The 22,843-nt window shown below is 40.7% G+C and overlaps 1 protein-coding gene across 1 annotated transcript; it reads right to left on the bottom strand.

The window, feature by feature from the left end:
* Positions 1-212: 212 nt before the first annotated feature.
* On the bottom strand, positions 213-12,999 carry LOC114702755 (40S ribosomal protein SA-like). The gene is made up of 2 exons (XM_037204420.1): positions 12,883-12,999; positions 213-749 (listed from the first exon to the last, which is right to left on the bottom strand). The coding sequence occupies exons 1-2, from the start codon at positions 12,997-12,999 to the stop codon at positions 213-215; spliced, it is 654 nt and encodes a 217-aa protein (XP_037060315.1).
* Positions 13,000-22,843: the final 9,844 nt, after the last annotated feature.

Genomic DNA, 22,843 nt, shown 5'->3' with positions numbered 1-22,843 from the left:
AATTAAGGTGTTTCTGGCAGTCCTTACCCACAATGCACTGTGAGACTCCACTAAAGCCTTGGTACTGTATATTACAAGTACTCTGAAACACCGTAACTTGAACTCAAGACTACCATTTTGAGATGCAGCGCTTTTACTATATATACAATGTCTTTTCTCTTTGGTTTAAATATGGAAAAGGATGACTTCTAATACTTTCCTACCACCACTCTTCAGCATTTAAGCAGAAAATTAATATATGTTTTATTGTTGCATGGGATGGCAATGTCCACATAGTGCAGAGGAGAGTCTGTGTTACACAGCGCAATGGTGGGCAGGTTGACATAAGACGCCTCTGTGAGGGGCTGGAGGTCAGCTCTGGGATCAGTCACCACTAGAAGGCACGGCTCCCTGAAGGCTGCTTGGATCTGGTTAGTGAAGGTCCCAGGGGTGAAGCGGCCAGCAATCGGAGTGGCTCCAGTGGCGGCAGCAAACTTCAGCACAGCTCGCTGCCCGGTGTTCCTGGAGGAGATGACGCTGACATCAGCAGGATTCTCAATGGCAACAATAGCACCAGCTGCAAGCAACAGCTTCTCCCAGGTCCTCTTCAGGTTTATGATGTAGATGCCATCACTTTTCCTTTTGTAGATGTACTGCTCCATCTGAAAGTCAAGGTTGGTGCCACCTAAGTGGGTTCCTGCAGCAAGGAATTTGAGGACATCCTCCTCCTTCACCTGCAGGACGTCAAGGTCTCCGATAGTTGTAATTTCCTCAGTTATAGTAAAAGATAAGTTAGATATAAAACCTTAAACTCACAAATATAAGATAGATAGGACATCTTCTTTAATATTGTAACTGTAATTCTTGCTCAATAATTGTTTTGTTATATGTAATTTTACTATGTTAAAGATAAAATCTTCCTTTTTAAAAAAAGAAGAAAAGGGGAAGTGCTGTGGATATCGCTCTATATAAATAAAACACTGGCCAGTGACCAGGCAGGAAGTATAGGCGGGACAAGGAGAGAGGAGAATTGAGGAAACAGGAAGAAGGAGGGGGAGACACGGTAGCCACCTCCAGGACAAGCAGCATGCAAAGATGCCGGTAAGCCACAAGCGACATGGCAAGGTATAGATTTATAGAAATGGGTTAATTTAAGATACAGGAACAGTTAACAAGAAGCCTGCCATGGCCATACAGTTTGTAAGTAATATAAGCGTCTGAGTGATTATTTCATACTTGAATTGTGGGACTGCAGGGCTTGGTGGAACCTGGAGAGAAGCTCTCCAGCAACAATATTTGGATAATATTGTGCTAGCATGTTTGTTTTAAAAATTATTCCTTTTATATTTTGAGAATATAGCATAATTACATCATTTCTCCCTTCCCTTTTCTCCCCCAAAGCCTTCTTGCTCTCTTTCAAGATAACTTCTTTTTCTTTAACTGTTGATAATATTCCTAAATATGTAAGTACAACCTTCTCAGTGTGTGTGTATAGTGTTACTTGTTATGTCTGTGTTTTGATGCATAACCAGTTAATGTGTTCTTCTCTGGGCAAGTCTATGGAAGGGGTCAGAAAGATTCTAAGAGCCAGAGCTTTGCAACTGTGTCTCATAGAAATACCAGAAGCTACACCCATAAAGTCTCACCAATGTGACTTCCTAAACATGAGCTGAACAAGGACGACACCAATAGATGTGCTAACATGGACTGGGGAAAGTTCTGGAGGCTTCAACTCCACACAATAAAGGATTGCTGAGATTAGACAAAATAGTCTTTCCCAGGAAAGACCAAACTGCTTTTAAAATCTAGAAACCTTTTCATCAACCTAATAAAACGTAGCAATGGAAATAGAAGACCCAAAGCTAGCATCCACCTATAAGGAGAGCAGGAGAAACCTGCTTTCTTGTCTGGTTACCTCACTCAGAGTGATTGCTTCTAACTCCATCCATTTACCTGGGAATCTACTTCCTATATATTTTAGTTGGTTCAAGTTTAATTTTATAAAAATGTTAAATGAATTTTAGCTTGGGATAAGGACAGAATTTCCAAGAATTTCTGAATTAGCCTTTCTGCCATTTTCTACTCCACGTTTATGTGAAGCAGTGTTTTCAGCATTAATAAATCTTAAAATCAAAATATTGATCACATTGGAAAAATGTTGAAGGTGATCTATACCTTGAAGAATCAATTATTCACCTATTTAATTCTTTAAGTAAAAATAAACAAGTGTACTCATCTCATTAGTATGAAAACTCTATAATCTTTAATAAATGGCAAAGATGTATATCAAATGATTTCTTTAAGATAAATTTCTTGATGGTTTGCTATTAAGAAATGTTTGATTTGTATACCTATTTCATTTATCATATGTTTCATCTTATTTCAAATGCATTTATACCTTGAGCTGAATTAAATTTCCTCAGGCAAAAGAGGGAAGTAAGTAGAAAACATTTAAGAAGCCCTGAGTTCCATACCTAAAGTCTTTATTTGGAAAAATTATTTGTAAGTTTATGTAATGTCATCAAGCAAGTAAAATAGGTTTGCTGATTATGAAAACAGTGGCAAATGTACTTGAAAGATTATTTTGAAATCAGAAAATAAACAAGAGTTTCTCTGATTCTCTTTCATATCTGGACATGATATTTTTCCTAATTGTACATCATGGGACCTGCAGACTCTCATCCTGCTCATGTCTGAGGCCAGCGTCTACAGAAAACAGGGACATCTCAATTGTATAATCTTCATTGAATTCATGTCATCTTTATATTTATGACTTCTTTCTTATTCTATATTGCTAGTGTCTAAAATAAGAAACATCATATGCACTTGTCCTGTGTGAACTTTGATGATTTGTTGTTTTAATTAAGGAATTTTAAAGTATTGATGCAGAGTAGCACAGATGATTCCAAACAAAACATAATTACTGAGGAAGACAAGCCACAAATCTGACATGAGACTGCCTTGGAAAACAATGATTACATCCTGTATCCTTTGGGAAGATGTTCTCTTTCCATTCAAATGGTCAAGAAGGCTGAGCATCCTTTGTTTCCTGGAGGGAACTATATATTTGAAATCTGGCATAACCCACTGAATGTCAGTGAATTATACATAGGAGGAGAACAATGAAGAAAAAGAAAATACATGAAAATAGACACATGAATTTGGGGAGCTACTTGCCTTGAGGGGAAAGATCCATGGAATAACTGCTAGCACCCTTGAAAATATTGCTCCCGTACCTCATTATGCCACCTAGATTTCCATCTTGTCACATTCGATGATGTTTTTGCAAGCCAGTGATGCTAGGCCTGTCAGCCTGATAGTCTAATTTAGAATGACTCTCACAGCACCATTTGTAAAGCTTCCTGCAAAGCAATGGAGGGATCCTTGGCCGATGTTCTTTCTGACTCGGTTTGCTAATAATATTTTAAGATTTTAGTGAGGATAGTGCCATGCTCCTGATGTTCAGGGGCATCCAGGCATTCTTGATGCTATTCACGATTTGAAAACAACAGCAGTAGCAGCAGCAGCAACACCCAAAACCCCAAGGTCTGAACACGGGAAATTGCATTTGACTCCACTAGCAGAAAATGGTGTTATTTTTGGTGCATTCAAGTTCATTACGCTAGCTGGGATTTGTTGCAGTCAGCTAACTCCACTCTGTTAATTCTGTTGCTTTTCAGTGAGATTCTGATTGCATGCTGTCATTTGAGAGCTGGATGAGCCAGCCTTCTTAGAGAAAGTGTGTATTGCTCAGGAATCAGACAGCAACACATCTGTACATCTGGGTGTTTTCCAAGGAAAATACCTAGACTTCTTTGTCTTTCCAGAGAAATTAGTGGATATTTCTCCCAGAATCTGTTCACTGTTACAGGAGTGCATAGGGCTTGAGTCCTTCCTAGATTTTGTTTCAACCTTGGTTTGAGGGCAAAATCAATGACAGTCAAGGCTGAAAGACACAGGCATTGAAGCCTCCAACTGGGCAGAAGACTAAAGCATAGTGATTCTGTTCATGGAGACATAATCAGGTAGATGTTATAATCCTAAACAATGGAAATCCTTGATGTCCAAGACTACAGAGAGAGCGTTTTCCATAGAAAGGAAGAGGATGGGTCACTTCCCTTTCATTTACCTCTTTTGTTTCTTTCAGAGCTCCCTGCCATTCATGATTAGGAACAGTTGTGTTTACAGAGGACTATTTGGTCCACAGGGCTTGTTATCCTACCTCTCAGGTAGGTGTAATATTTACTGTGCATATACCTTCCATCTTGCATCACTGTAGAGAGCCTGATGGGATCACAGTAGAAAGATGATAGAGGAAGAAAAGAAATAACATGAGAGCCTCTGGAAAGCCCTCCAGCCATACCTCCAAATTAGTTCAGGATGAGTCTCTTCCTTTTCCTGTAGCTCTCAATGTGGGTCCTTGTATTCATGCCCCACACAAACATTCCGGTGTCTTCGATGCCCCCCCCCCATTGACTTCTTCTTCTAGACAGACAAGAATAAGTATTTCTGTTTTCATTTTCCTCTTCATAGGGCCTCTCTGTGAGCATCATTAGGTTACACTATTACATTCCAAGGACTACGCATTTGATTTAGGTGAATTTGCTAGGAATAGCAGGAACCCTGTTTGATTGAAGAGAAACCTCTCATTTGCTCTCTTGCTCTCTCTCTGGATTTCTCCCTCTAGTTGAGCACAAAGAATCTGCAATCTGCTTTCAGTCATCCCTGCTGACACATCAAAGAAATATGACTTTAATTTTTTTCTAAGAAAAAATGAATCACGTAGTGTTCCCCGTACAGACAGTACCCTCCTCTGTTAGACGGCTGTGCAATCTAAAACCCTGGGTCCCATTTTCTATGCCAACGATGGTCAAATGATTGGGATTGTGCAGTGCAGAGCGCCACCACACCAGGACATGACCTCATCTGCTCTGAGAAACTGAGTGGGGTTGAGCTGGGTCAGTGTTTGCAGGAATATGTTTCCGGTGAGAGCTGAGAAAATCTCAGGAAGGGACAACAATTTCTTATTCTGCACAACAGCCGTCTTTGATGGGAACACTTCAGTTGAAAATTCAAAACCAATGATAAGCTTATTATTGTCACAGGAAAACCACTTAGTAGAAAACAACTCCATCTTTTTATGAATAAGCAACAAGACACATCAACTAAATTGAAAAAAAAGGTTCATTCATAGTTCATTTTTTTGTGTCAGGAAGTGAAAATAAATGAATCTAATTTTTTCTTCTCCAGTGAATAACTTCTGAGGGTTATTCAGAAGGTGACAGGTTACAAGCAGAACATTTTCAGCTTATTTTCTGTGGCTCTAGTCAGTTTTCCTAATGATGCCTCTGTCACTTTAGGACCTTAAATATGCTTGCAAATCATCTACATACCTGTTTCCAAAGGCTGCTAGAGAAATGCCAAGCATTGGCTAATCAAGGTTCACAAACCATAGAAGCAGCACTTAGTATTCGAAATATCTCACAAACAAAGCAGCCTATTCCGCAGCCATTCAGATGAGCCAGGGCCTTTGGTCACGTTGTGTTGAGGCAGAGGAGGGAGTCAGGAAAGAGCAGAAGATGAATCATGAAGAACAGCACTTAGGCCTGGATTTGGTAATTATGTTCTGCCCACTAAAGACTCCTGTAAGCATCACTAGGACTTGACTCTTTCAGTTTCTCATGACTCATGGCTGTGATACATCCGTGCTTGTTATCCAGCCCACTGTGGAGGAGCTGAGAGAACAATTTCCCTTGAGTGTGCGTGTGCAGGTGGGTGATGCAGTTGTGGGCGTCTGAGTCTGTTTGTGTGGCAGCAAGTTTCCTACAGGTTTGTTTCAGCTGCCAAAGAAATGACTCTGCTGAATATGGATTATACTTTTCTGTAGGCATTGTCCTTGGAGGCATCTCCATCAATTCACATACATTCACATTCATGCAGCCCATACAGCATCCAAGCCATACTTTTAAATAAGGTCAGGTAGCTATGCTTTCTGGAATCAACTCTGGGCAAAGAAGCATTCTGGGCTGTCTGTGCATACGGTTTGTGGAGGATGTGAACGGCAGTGAACACAAGAAACAGAGAATGTGTATTATTAACCTAAAGAATAGGTTAAATAGATGGCTCAATGAAAAAAATAAAATAAAATCATGCTAATGCAAGCAACTAAAATGGGCAGTGAATACCTGCAAGTGCATGAATTGATTATGTGACTTTAGCCACTTAAATATTCCCATGAAAAGAAAAGGATAGGAAAGAAGAAATGAAAATAGCAACTTGGCCAAAAAACAAAACAAAACAAAACAACAACAAAAAAAAAACCTGCAGGTAAACTATGAGGTCCCAGGCAGATCCTAGAAGAGATGCACAAAAAGCTGTTAAATTTCTAGTCTTAGATGATAGACATGAATGTACTGTATTTAAGGTAAATTGATGCCCCGGGCCTGCATATCCAAAACTGACATTCTCTAAATCCATGCAATGTTCACTTATGTTTCCACACTTATAAAACAGGTTCTGGTTTCAGAAATCAATAGTCCACACCCTGTCTTAGAGATTAACGCAGAACTTCAGCACCATAAGGTTCCAGAGAATGCCTCTGCAATGCAGCTGCCTGCAGGACTTGGCTTCCATTTTCCCCAAGTGTGTTTGAATAAGAGCTGTGTTTGTTTGTGTGTTGTGTTATGTTTTGTCCTAAGACCACTGCTCTGGGAGTCCTTCTGTGGGTCCCAGGCAGAGAAGCAGGTAGGAATGAACCACCCAAGAACATGAGGTTGAGCCTTGTAAACCTTCCTCGATTATTAGTAGAGGCAAGGAAATACCTTTCTCCATGCCCCTAAGACATTGCACATTTCTCTCTAGTTCTTCAATCAAACTTTTCCTTTTGAATCTTTTCATGAGTCAGGTTAATGGTGGCTTTTTTTTTATTTCAAAAGTCTTAATTGATTGCCTTTATCAAACAAGCTCCTACAAACTTCAATATATTTTCTGTGTTCACTGGCCTATTTATCAAAGGGAATTTGATAAATAAATGAAGAATACTTGATGTTCCTTTGAAGCCACTTGTTCTGAGCAGCAGGGGCAGACACACAAAGAGGTGTGCTTCAAAGGACTCCTGTCATACAAATATGGCAAAGGGCTGGCTATTGTTTTGGTGTGTCAGTTGGTGAAGAAAAGTTTTGTTAATCACAGTTTAACAGAAGAATTAGTGGATTCTTGTTTCTTACAGATACGACAATATGTGGTCAGTGGTTGGTAGAGTTTGGATCTGGAAGCCCCTGAAGGCTCTGACATTAAGACTTTGGTCCCAGGTCCATGGCACTATTAGACATGATGGGCCCCTTAAGAGGTGTGGCATGATGGAAGGGTTTCCAGTTATTGAGGGCATGGCTTTTGAGAATTGTGACACTTGGGTCTCTCCTCCTACGTGCGTCTGGTCCTAGGGTGGCTTTGCCCCACTACAGGTTTCCTGTATTGGTGTGTTGTCTTAACACAGATCCAAAACTCTGCAGAGCTGACACACCTTGGACCACAACCAGCTGAACTGTGAGCCAAAGTGAGTTTCTCATCACTTGCTCAGCATGGGTGTTTGTTATAGTGACGGAGGACTGACTGACACAGCTCTTTCTCAGGCTGATGTGCACAGAAGTCTTGATATCGATATAATGACTAATTATTAGCTTAAATAGGCACTGGAGAATAGGGTCAGAAAAGACATTTATTAACAGTTTTTTGTTTTGTTTTTTTAAATAAAGACTCTAGTATGTTTTTACCTCATGTATTTCCATAGTCAAGAAAAAACAGCACACTGTTAAGTATAATCAGCTTTAGTCTTGTGAGTTAAGTTTAAATTATTTGAAGAGTTTTAAATAACACACCTTGAAATACTTTTAGGATGCTTATACTATTCACTGTCAGGTGGCTACATGTGGAAAATCATGTCACTGGTGACAGGTAATTCCAAGCTCATGACACTATAGATTAGTGCTACCCTTGACCTTAGGTAGAGGAGGTCTCTTCTGCTGTGCTCAGTAGTTCATGCAGAGAGTAAAGACTGCTCAAAATGCTAAGAATAAGTGACTACTGAGTGCATGTCTTAGTCAGGATCTCTATTGCTGTGAAGAGACACCATTACCATGACAACTCTTATAAAGGAAAACATTTAATTGGGGCTTGTTACTGGTTTTTTTACTCTTACTCTTTTGGTTCTTTGAGGGTCCGCTACCCAGCTCCTAAATAAATATACACCAAGTCGTATTCTTACTTATGAATGCCCAGCCTCAGCTTGGCTTGTTTCTAGCCAGCTTTTCTTAACTTATTATCTCATCTACCTTTTGCCTCTGGGCTTTTCTCTTTCTCTATTCTATATGCTTTTCTTTCTTACTCCATTGCTGGTTATGTAACTAGGCATCTTTCCGCCCCACACACCATGTCCTCCTCTCCTTCTCCTTTTCTTGCTCCTTGATCTTCTCCTCCCAGATTTTTCCTTCTACTTATACTCTGTGCCTGCCAGACCTGCCTATCCTTTCTCCTGCCTTGCTATTGGCCATTCATCTTTTTATGAAACCAATCAGGTGTTTTAGACAGGCAAAGTAACACAGCTTCATGGAGGTAAACAAATGCAAGATAAAAGAATACAACACATCCTTGCATCATTAAACAAATATTCTACAGCATAAATGAATGTAACACATCTTAAAATAATATTGCACAACAGGGGCTGGCTTAAAGTTTCAGAGGTTTAGTTCATTATCATTATGGTAGGAAACATGATGGCATGCAGGCAGGCATGGTGCTGGAGAAGGAGCTGAGAGTTTACATCTTGATCCACAGGCAATAGGATGCGACTGTTTACTGGGTGTAACTTGAGCATAGGAGACCTCAAATACTGTCCCTACCGTGACACACTTCTTCCAACAAAGCCTCCTAATCGTGCCACTTGTGTAGGCACTTTTCTGCCCCACCAGCCAGTTTCCAAATAACCACACAGAAGCTTATTATTAATTATAAATGCACGGCTAATAGCTTATGCTTGTTAACAACTAACTCTTACAACTTAAATTAACCCATATTTCTTGGCTACTCTCTGCCATCTGATGGTACCTTCTTTCAGTATGGCAGGTTCATCTCCTGCTCCATCTGGGTCTTGCTCTCAACTCCTGACACTCCCCGATTCTTCTTCCCAGCATTCCCTCTGCCCTGAAAATCCTGCCTAGCCATTGGCCAGTCAGCTCTTTATTAACGAGTGAAAGTAACACATATTTACAGTGTACAAAAAGATTATTCCACAGCACATTCCCTTTGGGGGCCATTTTCTTTCAAATCACCACAGTGTTCAGTCCTAAATGGGACATTTATATGAACACTCCTGAGGCTTCAGAAGCAGTTTATACTGAGGGACCAGGACAGGAATACAAAGAGCCCTGCTTCCAAGAACAAGCTCCTGTGATACAAATGGGATAAAAACCATCATGCAAAATCAAGATAGAGCAAGCAGACATGAAGTCAGGAGCCAGAGAGGAGGGAGTAGTGCTAGGCAAAAGGCTGCTGTCCTCTAGATGAGACATCGCTCTTGGAGTCATGAACTCTCCGCAGCTGTGATCAACTGTCCACGTCCTGAGAAAGCCAACAAGAACAGTCCACATTCCAATAGTAGGCACTAATTGGACTCAGTGGAGAAAGAAAGGAGGACATGAAGCAGGGAATGGGACATCACACTGGGGTGCCTTGGTAAAGTCAGGGGAGGGTTAGGGACAGGATATAATCAAGATACATTGTTTACATTGTGAAATTGTCAAAGAATAAATTAAAGAGTCTTTGTTTTTTTTTTTTTAAAGAAACAGAATGAACAGTATGCATGCTGTGTTTGTATGTCATAATTAGCAAGCTCAAGCCCACTGCTTTAGGCCAGTCAACACCTCACACATTTCTCCTCATTTCAAAGTATTTAATGCTTTGTGGTAGATCTGTGAGAAATGATTTTTACATGAAACCTCAATGTCAAATTATTTATGAAGAGAGCAAGTTTGATTTAAATATGAAATGAAGATATTTGCACTGCAGAAACAGCTCGTGGAGGATGTGGACAGACAGTGTTAACAGAAACCTGTGTTAGGAATGGCCATCAAAGGGCTCTTACCTGTCTACCAGGAGTTGCTTTGAGATAAGAAATAAGAAACATCAGGAAAAAGGGAATAGGCTGTGACAAAACTCCATCCTCAAATATAAGAAATTCATCAAAGCACAGAAGACTAGTCCACCTTTCTGTTAGTCAAGTAAATGCAAATGAAATCAGCAATGAGCTACCATTTTTGATCATTGGATTGATATGAAGTCCATGTATTTGGAGATTGAACCACACTGGCAGGATTATATTCACAGAAATTCTTCCTAATAAAAACATGTTAGAAGTCTGTTTGTAAAAGTGTAGGCATTAAAGATAGATGTTCCTTGAAGTAAAACTTCTAATAAGGAACATTTAAAAGATTTAAATCAATAAATTATCGAATGAGTTGTGTTTGGTCCATATAGCAAGAAGATATCTTTAGAAAGAAGGAGGATTTGCAGATCATGATAAGGAAACACAGCTCTGACTCCTTGCTAAGTGTAAACACAGGTCACAAATGCATCTTCATACGATATGGTTGCACTCTTAGATGAGCATGCACATAGTGTGTGCATGTATGTGTGTCCTTTGGCTTCCATCTGCCCTATGACTGTCCTCATGACTTTTCAGATCCCCAAGTAAAGTAGAAGACTGGCTCTAATGGATATGTCCCCGTCACCATCCTCTACTTCTCCACCGCGGTGTTCTGCTGAAAGCGTTTTCCCAGGACACTGCTGGAACCTGAATCTGCTTCTTCTGTTGACAAGTTGCTCCAGCTCATTCTCAACACAGTAGGTTAAGTGGTCTTCACCACATTCCAGTGACATATATCATCACCCCTCTCTTCAATGGCTTCCTGTTGCACTCCAGTTGAAGTTGAAAGTGTTAGCCTGGCCTACAGGGACCCTGGCTATCTCACTTCCCCCCACCCCCAGCTTCCCAACCTTCTGCAGTGGCTCTCCATTTTTGCCTCTCTAGGCTCTAGTCTCTTTGTCCTCTGCCATTTGCTTATTACCCAGGGGTCAGTTTGTTACTCGCCAAGTTTTCCTTTATGCCTTCTAGCTTTCCCAGGACAGTTCAGAAGATGAAGCTGTTCTTCCAAGTTTTACAGGGCTCACTTGTTCTTAAGAAGTAAATTAAGTCATAATCAGCTTCTCAGTCACGATGGTCTTTTTCTTCTGAGGACTTTTCACAGCTGGAGGTGTTATATTGTTCTGTGCTCAATATTTGCCTCTCTGCCAGAGCAACAGTCATGAAAACAGGATCATACCTTTAAGACAAAAAAAAATAAGTAAAAACAAACAAACCGAAAAATATAATATCATTCCGTAGCACAGAGCCTGACAACATAAATATTTTTAAATGAAGAAATATTTCTAACCACCCATTGTTGCTTTGTGTTTTTAAACAAATGAAGAAATGAAGAAATACTCCTAGCCTCCCGTTGTTGATTCGTGTTTTTGAAAAAACTTCCTTAGCACAATTCTGTATCTCATAGTGTATTCCCAACTAAACTAGAACACATGATCAGGCAGCCATGATGTGAAAGCCTTTAAGTTCACCATCTGAACTTGCATTATGAGTGAGTGGAAACATCCCTGGATGCCACTTACAAAAATAGTCTTTCTTTCTCATTTGCTTTTCGTCCATAGGAAAAAGGGTGTTTCAACCCTGCTGAGCATTTGTGCTGCTAGAATCCCAGTTACCAGGGGAACGCAGCATCACTCTTTATTAAATGATCCCACCCTGACTCATATTTTATATCTGGTAAATTAGCATGCATACCCTTTTACCTTTATAAATAGGACCCCAGATGATCTGTTCTTACACCCTCCACGTTTAGAAGTTTCCTTTTGATGAAGGAGGTGCTGAGATGGAGAAATGTAGGAGAACCCTTACCAAAAATAATCTTCTGAAAGAGAAAGAAGCAGAAATCTAATCCTGTACTCGTGAGTCAAGTGCTCTTTGAGTTTCACAAAGGGTTTTATTAACGTGCACACTGACTTCCCAAGCTCCAAAGCTACATTCGGCCTGACCTCATTTCCCAATTCCACCAGAAACATCTGCACATGCATTCAATATCAGTTCCAAGCATGCTTATACTAGGTATTAATTAAGTTTCTTTGATCATGGACAATAGAAACCAGGTGGTTGCATAAGACAAAGGAATGCATTAAGCAGATTCTAAGATAGCAAAGAGGATTTGAACAGGAAATCAGGAGAAAGGATGGAGAAAACGCTGTTGCAATGTCATAGACCTTTTCTCAAGGGTTCCGGAATGAAAGAGCCTTATTTTCTGCAGGTTGTAATTCTCAGGGTGGCTCTGATTGTACCATCTTTTGCTTAAGGTTCCATATAAATGTCTCCATTGAGGATTGTCAACAAGAGGCAGCCAGCTCTTGACTGCAGCAGGCAAAGAAGTGTTTGGAAAACAGCTTAGTGGAAGCTCATGCCTCCCCCCAGGCTGGGGTTCTATTCCAAGGTTCATTTGTTGAAAGAGAAACCCAAACCTATCAGGGGAGATACACCGACACCCTGAATTATCATCTGTGTTCATTATTTGAATATTTTAATTTTAGAATAGAATTCGACAATAACAATTTTAACTTTGTCCAAATACTGAAAAAAATTGGGGAAACTGAGGCACAGACATGAGTCCATACATTTGAGAGCAGATTGCTTACCTTAGACAAAGACAGCTTACTATTTCTTTGGTTACCTCCTAGACAGAAAAAGCACACTTTCTCCTGCACACACCGTCTTCGTGGCTTTGACTACATTTCTGCATGATCACACACCAGGTTCTCTTCAGCATCGTTGGACAATGTCTTGATCTGAAGCCCAGGGTGACCCTGAATTCGTGACTTCCGGATCCTGGGTACAGGCACACAGGGGCATACCCGTGTACCTGACATTACCGTCGGTTACATTTGCCCCGTTTCTGTGGTCTCGTACCCATCACCTTTGTCTGTCACGGGACACGATGGCCATTATTCTGTCGCCCAGTTCTCAGAGATGGGCGCTGGCTGTCCACTCCTGCCTAGAGTCAGTTTCCTCTTGTTTCCAATCTTGCCTGTGCTGCACAACAAACATTCCGAAATTAGAACCTCTGCTTTAAGTATAGTTTCCTAAAATACCTTTGATCCAATCGCTTTTTGACTTCGTCAACTCTAGTCTCCTCTGCTGGTGTCAAGTCCTTTGGCAGTGTGCTATCTTCATCCAGACATTGCTTCTTCTCCTAGTGTGGCACTTGAACCTATCGGTTTGGCTTCCTTATTGTTCTCCTCTAAATCTATGTGCCCACTCCTGGCTTTGTTTGTTACTGCTCTAGAAGTCTACCTTTATGTCTTCTGTTCACCAAAAAAATTTCAGCTTGTTACCCTAAACTCACCTCAAGTGTTAACTTTTTATGAGGTCTACCCCACGCCTAAAAATGCAGTTCCTTTTGAATGTGTTATGTATTACAACCTTATAAAATATTATCCTGTTCTTTAATGAGTACAGAACATTTGATAATTTAATATAGCACAGTATAAAGAATATACTATTGGCTCAGCATTTTAGATAGATATGTATTATATATTAAACAGATTAATATATAATATTAATGGCATGGATGATGTTATTTAACACAATGCAGATACAAAGAGTAAGATAAGGACATCTACTCTCATGGTACTTAATTATGGTGGGAGGAGACAGATTGTATCCTGGGAAAGGTGAGAAACGTCAGAAGATGAGGTAAGAGAGACACCAGGCCACAGCAGAATTTGAAAACTAAGAGCTAGGGAAAGTAGCCTGATAATTTCTTATGTTCCTCCTCTGCCTTCTCCTCTTTCTGCTCTGCTTCACACTGTGGAGTTGATTTTAAGTGCACTGGGTGATCTTTGACTTCAGTAGAGGACAAGAGGAAAGCAAAGAAGAAATGCAGACCTGGGGAGGAAGTGACAGCGTGTTAGGCCAGGGGGACCAATGGAGCTGGAGCAATTATTTGCTGTCCTTGTGCATGACTTTCCCCACTGTGTTAAAAGCCACCATATACAGATGCATTGCTTTACCCTTGAGCAATTCCACACTTAAAAGCATACAGCAGATAATCCACACACATCTGATTGGACTGAATGTTACCGCTGATTAATATTTAACCAGTGGCATAAGGAATGACTAAGCTGACCATTCTTCTTGTTAAATATTTCTCCATCATCATGATGGAAACTTGCACAATTTATTTATTTTTATTATTTCCTGGCAAGGATATTCAGTGAAGACAAAACAGAACTACTAAATTGAAGCTTGCTAACATTTTTCAACTTGTAGATGTGTCCTCAATGTGTCACGGTATTTTGGGGATGTTTAATAAGAAAACCTCAAGGCAATGTAAGAAAGTTGAGAATTTTTTTTCTTCCCACAAGTGTATTTCTTTTTAGCCCAGCGTGAGTGCTTGCATATATCTGGATACCATGGTAATGTTTCAAATGATTATTTATTCCCCAATGTATAGTTTTTGAGTAGGATGTGCCAATGATTAAAAACCTGCTAAATCTCAAGACTGTGCTTGGGTATATAAACTCATTTTTCTTTTTATAACTTTAACTTGACTGCTTGAGAACCAAGTTTTCACAAGTAACTTTTAGAAAAAAAATGAAACGGTTACAAGAAGGTGGCCGCCGCAGAAGCAAGGCGCGCAAAGCAGGCAGTGGTGTGTTCTTCGTGGACTGACTGCACAGTGGGTGGAAGCCTGGAGTGCTCAGAGGCCAGGACGGAACTCTTAAAACTCTCATCAAGACAGAGAAAAAGGAAACAATAAGTACATAAAACAATAAATGATGAACATGAAAGCATTTTGAAAACATTTAAATGCATACATATTTGGCTTTTAATTTGACAAATCACAATAGCTTTGTTTTACTCTTTATTCAGAGCAATTCTAAGCCCTGCAGTTGTTTTTTAAAAGGGATATTACTTGGACTAGATGACTGAAGGTCAGAATTCATTTTCTCAACATCAAAGTCTACTGCCACCAGTGCCAATTTCCAGGAGAAGCTCTGTGTAGGAATCTTTTGCAGCAAAGTCCACACTTGTAAGACCATTTGGGGAAAAAAATGCATTTCTAATCAAATGGATCAGTGACAAGACATGAAAAAGGAGAAAAAAAAAAGCTCTGTCCTAAATAATGGATACAACAGAATCAAATCACAGGTTTGCAGGATTTTAGTGGTGGAGAGGGCGCTGAAATCCAGAAAGTTCAATTTATGCCAGGTGAATTTCTGTGACAAGGGAGGGAAGGAAAAACCAGCAAGCACCCTGTGCCCTGTGCCTCTGACTCCCTGCCTAACTGACCACTTCTGAGGAAATGGTAAGATCCAGGCTCAGGCCTCCCTAGGCTGAGGCTACTGCTCTTCACTTATGGCCTGCTGGCTTGTCTTATTTTTACCGAACTCTTGGAGCTGCTCCATTAACTGAGCTGTAGAAAATCAAATAACATGTTTCAATGAATTAACTAAATTCCAGGAACTATTCTAAGCAGTTTAATAATACCCACAATTCTATTAGGTTCATCCCATTATGATAAGTGGGGCACAGGGCAGCTTGCTAACACATAAGCACCACAGAGCTACTGAATGATAAATCTACCAGTTCATACAATGTGAAGCAGAAACATTTGCCCATTGTTTTATTTATGACTACAACGTAGTGAACATAAAACTACAACAAGGATTAAAACTCAAATCATATTCATAAATACGGTACATAAAATTCTGATGATCATCTGATTTCTGGTTTTAGAACAGTAATCACTTAAGTTTCAGCATTAGGTACAGTTTGTTAATTTGGAGAATGTAGCACCCCCATGTGTGCATGCATGTGTGCGTGTGCATGCATGTGTGCGTGTGCATGTGCGTGTGTGTGTGTGCACGTGCGCCAGAATCCATTTGAGTGTGTGTGTGTAGAGGCTAGATGTAGACACTTGGGTGTCTTCCTCAATCACTCCCCCCCTTAGTTTTTGAGACAGGGTCTCTCACTGGATCTGGAGCTCACTGATTTGGCAAGGCTCTGGCCAGCATGCCCAGGCATCTCCCTTCCCCAGTGCTGTGATTATAGGGATACATACCATGCCTAGCTTTTATACAGATGCCAGGGATCTGAAGTCAGGCCATCATGCTTGCAGGGTTAGTGCTTCACTCACTGAGCCTCTCCCCTGGCCTAGGAACATCATATCTCATGGGAAAGACTCTGCAGCTGTCTTGATCTTGTTTTTGTTCCCAGTTTAAACAATACAGGGCTTGGAATATGTGATGGGAGCTTCATAATCTCTATTGAATGAGTGAGGAATTTTTATGTGGGATTATCTATTGATTTACAAATAAATTTTGCCTCCCAGAAATGCTGAAGATTTTCTATTAAGGTTAACCAGATGGCCTGGAATATTTCCTGATGTCCCCCCAAATAGTTCTTAGTTTCAAAGATACATTTACATAAGATAAAGCATTGTGAGAACTTGTAAATAGTAAGCTTATAGGTAACTTTATTGTATTTGTACAAGTGTTATAGGCACCAAATTGCAGTTTTTTTAACCTGAAGCACCAGAAATACTTAATATATGATAAAATTTTTAAAAATCAAACTTGGACTTTCAGTTTTGTTTTCTGGCAACAAATCAGTTTCCCACCTTTGTGCTCAGACATATGTAATGATCAAAGATCAATTTAATCTACAGATTTAGAAATATTTGTCAAAAAATAGAAATAAAATGTCGTTTCGCTTTCACATATCTTTACTATTTGATTGCCTTCTAGGTTCCCAGTGCCATTTCAACCAAGAAATGCTCAAGCTAGTGAATCCATGTGTGCTGCTGATCAGCAAAGTATCATTTTGATCCCAACCCAACCCATTAACTTACTCAGACGACTGTATTTATTGGTTTCACTGAATGGCATCAGATCCCAGGCAGCTGCATTGACTGTAAGGTTATTAACTTTCAAATAATAGGTTTTCTTACAAACTCTTAAATGCTAATCAACAGGTGCCCTATAGTAGTGCATTTCTAATCTCAGCTATGGAAGATCATACTCAGAGAACCAAATTTAATAAACGCTCAAAGAACAATATTCAGTGCTGTTACATAATTCTTTCACTGGTCCTTGGTATTTTCTTCAATAATGTAAACAGTGTTTGGTTTAGGTATCTAGGCAACCTGAAAAATCAGGATTGTTCACACCATTTGGCCAAACCTCCAGTTCACCTCATGCCACACCAACTCCAGTGTTGTCCATGTGACATGAACAATTATGTCAATAATAGCAGATGGGAGATACGTGTCCCATGGGACTAAGCTCCCTGGAGGTCCCTGGCAGAGTGCTTGCATTATGTTTCCTTTTCAAAGAAGATGTACTTTACAGATCATGAGCTCCCTGGGCTCTGGATTCTGTAAAACTGCTTTTTTTTTGATAATGTTCTAATTAATCTATGAAGCACAGCCAAAATTAATGAATGCTTGGGTTGTGAACTATGGAGGAAAGGGGAAGCTGGACATGGATCTTAATCAGATATAGCAGAACGAGCTATTTTTTAAAGACCCCAAGCCACTAGATTAAAAAAAGTATAAAGGTTCAGGCACTTCTAGGGAATAAACACTCACCCACTAGGAATTCTTTGGGAATCCCAACTAAAGTGATTTATGACAAAAAGCATTATCTCATAGGAGGCAGATGGTGGGTCCCACCGTTGAAGAAGTTCAGCATGGGAAATGTAAGGACTATAGCAGAACCCCTTCCCCTTCCAGGCATAAAAGTACAAGAATCCATGTTCCAACAGGTAAAAAGGTTTTATATTAAAAGAGATATGTGGTTTAAAAAAAAAAAACCAGCTAAAAAGCTAAGAAAGACTTAAAGAGGGTCTGCAGCATCCAAATTGGCTAAGTGGATCATGAGAACCAAAAAAATAAAAATGTATTATAAACTAAAAAAACAACTACTGGGATAAGAAAAGAGACACAGCTACAACCACAAGAAGTCTACACAAGTCTAGGGACTGTACTAAGTTTAAAAAAAAAAACACAGACTGCTCTTTGGGTCATAAAGTTCTTGTGGGTGAAGGGATATGTCTAGCGCCGATTAATAATTGTGTGCTTGCTGTTTTTTAAAAAAGATGATGTAATTAAATTATTGCCAAGCTCTTGTCGTTCCCTGTATGACTTGATAGTTTTCTTTTCTGTATATAAACTACTGATTTACAGAAGCAAAATTGCAGCAGATTCAAATCACTTCTGAGTGTGTTGTCTGTCTGTTATTCACCAAATCCTTGCCTTCCTGACTACCCAAGCCCTGGTTCTCCTTCGGTCATGGTACCCTCGATGGGCCAGTCCGTGGCAACCTCAGATCACATTTTGGATAATATTACTCTAAATCAAATTCTCTGCCATAGTTAGCTTAAGTTGTCAACTTGACACACCTAGAAAGAGGAGCCCTCAGTTGGGAAACTACTTCCATCAGATTGGCCTGTGGGCATGTCTATGGGGGCATTTTCATAATTGATAATGTAGGAAGGCCCAGCCCACTGTGGGTGGTGGCACCCCTGTGCAGGTGGTCTTGGGCTGTAGAGGAAAGCAGATTGAGCACTTAACTAGGGGGAAGAAGGCAGTGAGGAGTGCTCTTGTGTGGCACTCTGCTTCCATCACTGCTCCAGGTTCCTTCACGGAGCTTTTGCCCTAACTTCCCTCGATGAAGGAATCCAACTTGTAAACCAAATGCATCCTTTTGTCCTCCCCAAGGTGCTTTGGGGCATGGTGTTTATGACAGTCACAGAAAGCAAGCCAGGGCAACCTCACCGCATGTTCCATTCATGCGTCTTTGCACTTCCTTCCTTCTACCAACTCTACAGATTACAGCAGCCATGTAAGAGCTGGCGGCCAAAAGCTCGTGATTATGAACCCCCAGAGAGAGTGTGTAAACCTTCCCAGAGAAGTAGCACAATTCAGAGTTATTAAAATAACGCAAAACTTGATGGTGAGTTGAAAACACAGTCTTGCCTTACTCTATCCGGCCTAGTCATCGGTGAAGCTAGTGTGCCAGTTCTTATGGTGTAGCTTGTACGTATGATTCAGAGCTGACCATTTGGTATTGGATAACCAATTGGTGTGCTCTTCCCTGAGGAAGACTATTTCTCACTGTCAGCATTCCCTTGTTTCCTACAGGTTTTTGTGGAGGGTTGACTCCTTGTGAGCTTTCCTCTCCACTTTGGCATGTCTTCTGGTGTTCTTGCTCAGCTCACGTTTAGGCAGTCATGTTGGGGAGTCTTTATGAGTGTAGCTTCTGACAATCCTCGGAGATGCTTCTCCCCACAAACTCACTCATCCTCTAGCTCTTACAATATTTCCGTCCCTTCTCCCACAACGCTCCTTGAGCCTTAGGTGACAGAATTGTGTTGTAAATCCATTAGGACTGGACTCCACACCGCTGCATTTTGATTGGTTGTGAATTTCTGTAATGGTCTCTGTATGTTGCAAAGATAAGTTCCCTTGATAAGAGGTGAGGGCTACACTTAACCTGTAAGTATTAGGAGTAATATTTAGAGTGTAGTTAGAAATTAGTAGATTATCCCCTAATAACCATGACTTTATTAACACTGAGTAATAAGCTAGGTTTCTAGTATCAGGTGTACTGAGCAGGTCTTGAGTCCAATTAGAGAGCTGTTGGTTACTGCTGAACTATGCATGCTAGTACTGCACTCCTACAGTTACTGTCCTATGCTGATCATTGCTGTGGTTCATAGGCGTTATAGCTGGGTAGGACTATTGGTTGCTTCCTTCCTTTAAAAGCGTGCATGGTGCCCTCTGGTACCATGGAAATTGGTACTCAGGGAGGAGGCATTCAGGTAGGTTCCAGCTCAGGGTCCTCTGGGCCCTGTGTATGAAGTACCTGGTGTCTTCAGCAAAAGCAACTTACCTTGCACCTCTTGGAGGCAACCATGCCTGGTGTTGGGTGTTTTGTTAGATGGTTTGGAGGGAACATTGTCAGCCCAGATGAGAAGATTTCATTTAAAGTATATATGTATATTTATACACAGACTAACACATATTATGAGTTTTTTTTAGGTAGACAGCTAAGAGTATGATTTATTATGATTTTTTTCAGATGTTTACCCTCATTCTTCTGTATGTATTTTCCTCCATCTTTCTAATTAGAGGCCCCTGACAATTCCTTGACTAATCACATGTACCCTGCCATTCCCCTGTCTGCTGCTCCCTCACCCACCCCTTAACCACACTGGATGCATTTGTCTTCTCTGCTTTCCAATGGTACTTTCTGTCTCTCTTTATTTGTTCTTGTTTTCCTCCTATAACTGGAAATGACTATGTGCTTATTTTTGTTTATTCACGTAGCTTGGGAGGAAATGCCAACATGTCGTGAGTTCTGTCTAAATGAAAGTTGTAAGCATCGACAGTGGTTTTAAATGAGACATTCGATCACACAATTGACTCAGCTACAGTGAGTAAGAAAGTGGGGCTGTGCAGATTTCAGGGGGATTCTAGTAGCGGCCTTTTGTGGCTTTCAGGATTTCAGAGCTCACAGAAGATGCCTGGGTGGGCCCTGTTAGCTCTGCTGTAAGGAATGCCACTTGCTCTCTGTGTTCTAGGAGGCAGAACAATAGGGTGCTCTCCCCGGGAGTAGCTGCCTGCCCACTCCTCCAAAGTTCACGCAGAGCCCACATATTTTCCTCTCTGAATAACGTATGAGCTTGACTCACCCATGTGCTGCTAATCTAGCATGAAGGAAACTTCCAGCAGTTTCTGCCTTCTTGCCTGATGTCACTGAAAAACCTCACCCATTCAAACAGGAAGACTGTGTGATCACATTTTTGGCAGAGAATTGTGATGAAAAGGCGGGTGTGGGAGAAGCCCAGAGGGGCCTGTGTGGGTATGCAAGCAGCTCCTAGCTTGAAAATCCTACTGCAGGGGCTGCTGATAGAGAGAAAGGTAAACCTGTCTGGTTGTGTACCATAGTGAGCAAGCATTTTGTCAAGGATAATGTTACCTTGTCCCCTTTTATAATTTAGGGCCCAAACAGATATCAGCTCTCACGCCTTATTGTTACAAGATGATGTAATAATAATAACTCTGTGTTGCTCCTGAGACCACAGTAAGAAATGTTCTTTCACATTTCTGAAGGTCAAGTCCAAAATAAAAGGCATGGCAGAGCCATGCTCCTCCAGCAGCTTCGGGGCTTGACACCCTTTTTACCTGTTTGAGCTGCTTGTGGCTTAATTCTATTCTTGTCTTCATGAGGCTTTCTTTCCTATATGTCTTTATGTCTTTTCTTAATGTCATCAGTCCCTGGATTCGTGGCCCACTTGGAGTCCTGCATGACTTCATCTTGATTAATACATATGTCTAATTCTGAGACTCCAAGATGACTTAAATTTGGAGAACGTTATTCAATCCAGAACAACCTAAAAGAGTGGAAAATGATCCATAATTTACAGATGTCTAGGCTTATTTCTAGATCTGAGAAGTATGCTTGATGCCTAAGCATTCATGAGAAGAAAGCAGAAGCCTCTGAGGGCCACCTTCCACTCCCTCACGTGGAGGTCAAGGTTACCATGGCTGCACAGTTGCTGACATCTTCCTCCAGACCCACTCTCTTCAACACCCTCCACTTACCTTTTTCTCAGAAACTATATTTCTCAGAGGATAAGGCCCATCATTAAATGTAGGTTTTTATAGATTTGGCCCATTTGAAATTCCATAAGGCCATTGTCTCCGGATCTGTAGTTCAGGAAGACAGAATTAGACATTGGAGAATCATGAAGTCTCAAGTATTGGAAGGATTGGAAGGAAATTGAGGGACATATTAGGCACTACTAAATGAAAATGGTGCTTTAAGTTCAGTTGTTAGCTTCTCAACTCTGTAAGCAAGAATGACCCAGAACAAAACCCCAAATATTTGCCTAGTGTATTTCTGCAAGGTAGAGAAGTATAGTATCGGGCTGGAGAGATGGCTCAGTTAGTTAGGAGTGCTTGCTGTCCTTCCAGGGGACCAGGGGATCCCACACCTTCTTCTGGCCTCTATGGATACATGTATATGCACGACCACACATGCGCGCGCACGCGCGCACACACACACACACACACACACACACACACACACACACAGAAAAAGAGAACACAGAGAGAGACAGACAGAGGCAGAGAGAGAAGAGAGAGATACACACACCCATAAACTAAAATGAATTGGATTTCTAAAAAGCATAGCATTGGGGAAGCCCCACACAAGCCTCACCCATCTTAGTCTCCTTGTGCTGCTCTACCAGAATACAGATTCAGTCTTTTGGATGCAATAGAAGTTTATTTAGGGACTTTGAAGCCCAAGACTAAGGGTCTACAGCTGATGAGTCTTCTTGATGAGCCCTAACATGGTAGGAAGCAACACACGGCGAAAGAGGAAGAGAGAAAGCGATTTCACCCTTTTGGGGCGCCAGAAATCAATCCAGTTCTTTGCACATGCTAGGCAAGGGCTCTACAATTGTCTTACACCTCAACCCAAACTCATCCACTTTTCAGGCATTTATTTCTGAGATAACTAACAAGCATAGTCTAATGATATAAGCAATTAATTCATTGTCCAGGATTAGGCCCTCCATTTCATAATTTTACGTCTCAACACTGATGCATTAGAAAGATTGAATTTCCAACACATGAACTTTGGAAATACCTTCAAACTATGGCATCACCATTGTAAAAGTTTGCCTCAAGCTCTCCAT

This window comes from Peromyscus leucopus, chromosome 4 (genome assembly GCF_004664715.2).
Source record: "Peromyscus leucopus breed LL Stock chromosome 4, UCI_PerLeu_2.1, whole genome shotgun sequence".
NCBI lineage: Eukaryota > Metazoa > Chordata > Mammalia > Rodentia > Cricetidae > Peromyscus > Peromyscus leucopus.
The sequence above is the reverse complement of the archived record's forward strand: the minus strand, read 5'-3'. Positions and strand labels throughout refer to the sequence as shown.